The sequence below is a fragment of the Mastomys coucha genome, unplaced genomic scaffold, assembly GCF_008632895.1.
Source record: "Mastomys coucha isolate ucsf_1 unplaced genomic scaffold, UCSF_Mcou_1 pScaffold22, whole genome shotgun sequence".
Classification (NCBI taxonomy): Eukaryota; Metazoa; Chordata; class Mammalia; order Rodentia; family Muridae; genus Mastomys; species Mastomys coucha.
In genome coordinates, this window is record NW_022196905.1 from 10,916,187 (window position 1) to 10,919,354 (window position 3,168).

The window sequence follows — 3,168 nt, forward strand, 5'->3', positions numbered from 1 at the left end:
CTGTTCTTCCAGAGGGCCTGGGTTCAAGTCCTAGTACCCACGTGACAACTAACAATTACCCAAAGCTCCAGCTCCAGGAGACCCGATGCCCTTTCCTGGCCTCCATGGGCCACTGCATGCATTTAGTGCATAGACACATAAGCAGACAGAACATGCGTTCACATAAGACTTGGGGACTAGAGGGACGGCTCAGCAGTGAAGAGCACTGACTGCTCTTTTCAATTCTCGGCAGTCACATGATAGCTCACAACCATCTGTAATAGGATACAATGCCCTCTTCAGGTGTGTCTGAAGACAGCTATAGAATATTTATATACATGAAATAAATACATCTTTTTGTTTGGTTGGTTTTTGTTTGTTTGATTTTTGAGACAGGATTTCTCTGTGTAACTCACTGGCTGTCTTAGGACTCACTCTGTAGACCAGGCTGGCCTTGAACTCAGAAATCTGCCTGCCTCTGCCTCCCAAGTGCTGGGATTAAAGGCATGTGCCACCACTGCCTGGCAACTAAATACATCTTTTAAAAAAAAAAAGAAAGAAAGAAAAGAAAAGTGTGTTGACAGGATAAAGTATTAAGATTCAGATCACTGGTACAACACAGCAACCTGAAGCTGCAGCTGTAGCATTCTGGATAGATAGTAAAGTATTTACTTAGCACACACACAACCCCCCCAAATGTGCAAAAAAAATGTACTAACAATATTAGGCTGAATTCTGCCGTAGCCCTTTTGTTATTCTGGAACAGGCTACACAGAGAAACCCTGTCTCAAAAAGCAAACAAACAAACAAACAAACAAACAGAAAAGAATAGATTTTGGACTCCGTCGGTTTACTGAAAACTCATTTGTTTTTTATTTGTTTGATGTTTAATCTGTGTGTGTGTGTGTGTGTGTGTGTGTGTGTGTGTGGTGCTTGCATGTGCAGTATATGAACCTCAGATCAAAGCTAAGCATCTTCCTCTTCAATCATGCTCCATTTGTTAGTTTTCTTTGAGACAGGGTCCCTCTGTGTAGCCCTGGCTGTTCTGGAACTCGATATATAGACTGGGCTGGCCTCCAACTCACAGAGATCCACCTGCCTCTGCTTTAGTCTCGGGACTCCCAGCACTGGGATCTCAGACTCACATTCCTGCTTCTGGCTTTTATGTAGGTCCCTGGGATTTATTTTAGGTCTTCATGCTCGAGCCAAAAGCACTTGACTATCTGAGCCATTTTTCCCAATCCCGATTGCCTAAAAAAAAATAAATGCTTTCATCCAAACATAAAATCCATTCCTATACATGTATTTCAAGACATCACAATGGCTTTATTAATATAAAAGATAAAAGGAAAATATTATAATAAAATGTGTTTATTTTATATGTATTGATGTTTTGCTTATGCGTGTTGATGTATCTGTGCACCACATGTGTGAGTTACCGAAGGTTGTGAACTGCCATGTGGGTGCTGAGAATTAAATGTGAGTCCTCTGAAAGAGCAGCCAGTGCTCTTAACTGCTAAGCCATCTCTCCGGCCATCCAAAACTGTGCTTTAATATATAAATGCAGGGCTCTATTGATAGACCGTGGTTAAAGTGACTGCTGCATGTCCTGTGGTCCAAAGTTCGGATCTCGGCACCCATGGAACAAACCAGGCATCCTACATAAGCCTCTAACCCCAGCTCTGAGGAGGAGGAGGAGAGAGAGGATCAGTGGGATTTGCTTGCTCCCAAGGCAGTGGGAAACTTTATCTTACAAAAATAAGGTGGTGGATGTCTGACTGCACGTATAACCAGACCGTGTCCATTTGTACAAGCATGTGAAGGAGCATGTACACGTGCATGCGTGTACACACACACAAATAAGGAAATAAGTCTTTAAAAAATATGTAGATTCTCTAAAAGAGATGGGCTCCTTATTTCTGGTTTAGAGTTGCTGCTGACAAGTCCTGGTGCTGCACAGGGAGAGAGGGAGAAAGCTACGGAGCTAGCTAAGAGCAGACTGATACTTCAGTGCAGAAGGAAGGACTCTGAGGTTATGATTTATCATTGGTGCTTCAATTTCTTAGCAAGATGAGCAGTTCTTGGAAACTTTCAAAACAAAACAAACTGTTATCCCATAACTTACATAGTAGCTGTGTTCCTGGAAGGTACATTCAAGGTGTGAAAAGAAAAAACAAAATCTCTTGGTTGGAGTTGGTCCAGGCTCTGGCAAGCAAGTATACATGAGACTATTGTCATGCTGAACACTGGGGATTGTACGGGCTTTGAGACAGTTAGTTGTCTAGGATTTTGTGGAACTTGCCAGGATGAATTTCTGGACTCTGGTACCCTCCCTTCCAAGACCACCCAATTCTATAAATGGATCTCAATTATTGTAAAACAAACCAGGTCCGTTGGTTGAACAGGTACAGTGATGTATGCCTATAATTCCAGCACTTGGGGAGCTGTGGGAGGAAGATGGAGGGTTTAAAGTCAGCATAGTAAGATCTGGGACTTCATAGTAAGATCTCACTTCAGCATTAACTAAATAACAATCGCTGAGGCTGGAGAAATGGCTCAAGAGTTAGGAGTGCTTACCGCTTTTGCAGAGGACTCTCCTTCAGTTCCCAGTACCCACATCAGATGACTCAACTGTAACCATAGCTCTACAGGATCCAGCACCCTTGTCTGACCTCCATTGGTGTGTCTGTACACATGTATGTGCACACACATACACAATTAAATAATAAAAGTACATCTTAAAAACAAACAAGCAAAACAGAGCTGGTGATGCATCGTCTCTGCTACACAGTGAGTTTCAAGGCTGTTTAAATGTTTAAAGAGCAAGCTGGGGTATATCTCAATGCTAGTATACTTGCCTACTATATGCAGAGCCTCAGGTTATAGAACCGCAGTACTTAAAACACACACAAAAGCAACAGCAGCAGAAACAAAAACCTACAACCCTGACAAAAACGCTTGCTTTCTTTTTCCACAGAAACCTGTTCCCTTCCAATCTTGTGGTTGCCGCATTCACTACGGTAAGGTTTGATACTTTGTCAATTATATGAAACTTTGGTCGGGGAACTGTATAAACGAATGCACCAGAGTTTGGTAAAGTACGGGAAGGAGGGATCCTAGGATCTCTCCAGCGGGATCTTGTTGTAAACAAAACTTAGTGACATTAGGGTCAGTTTTTATAGAAAGATA

At 42.3% G+C, this 3,168-nt stretch overlaps 1 protein-coding gene across 1 annotated transcript in view; it reads left to right on the top strand.

The window, feature by feature from the left end:
• Positions 1–3,168, top strand: part of Slc1a4 (solute carrier family 1 member 4) — a 33,806-nt gene that overhangs the window by 11,449 nt on the left and 19,189 nt on the right. Inside the window, exon 2 of the mRNA XM_031339225.1 lies at positions 2,957–2,999. Coding sequence (XP_031195085.1) covers positions 2,957–2,999 — 43 coding nt within the window. The remainder of the gene's footprint in view (positions 1–2,956; positions 3,000–3,168) is intronic.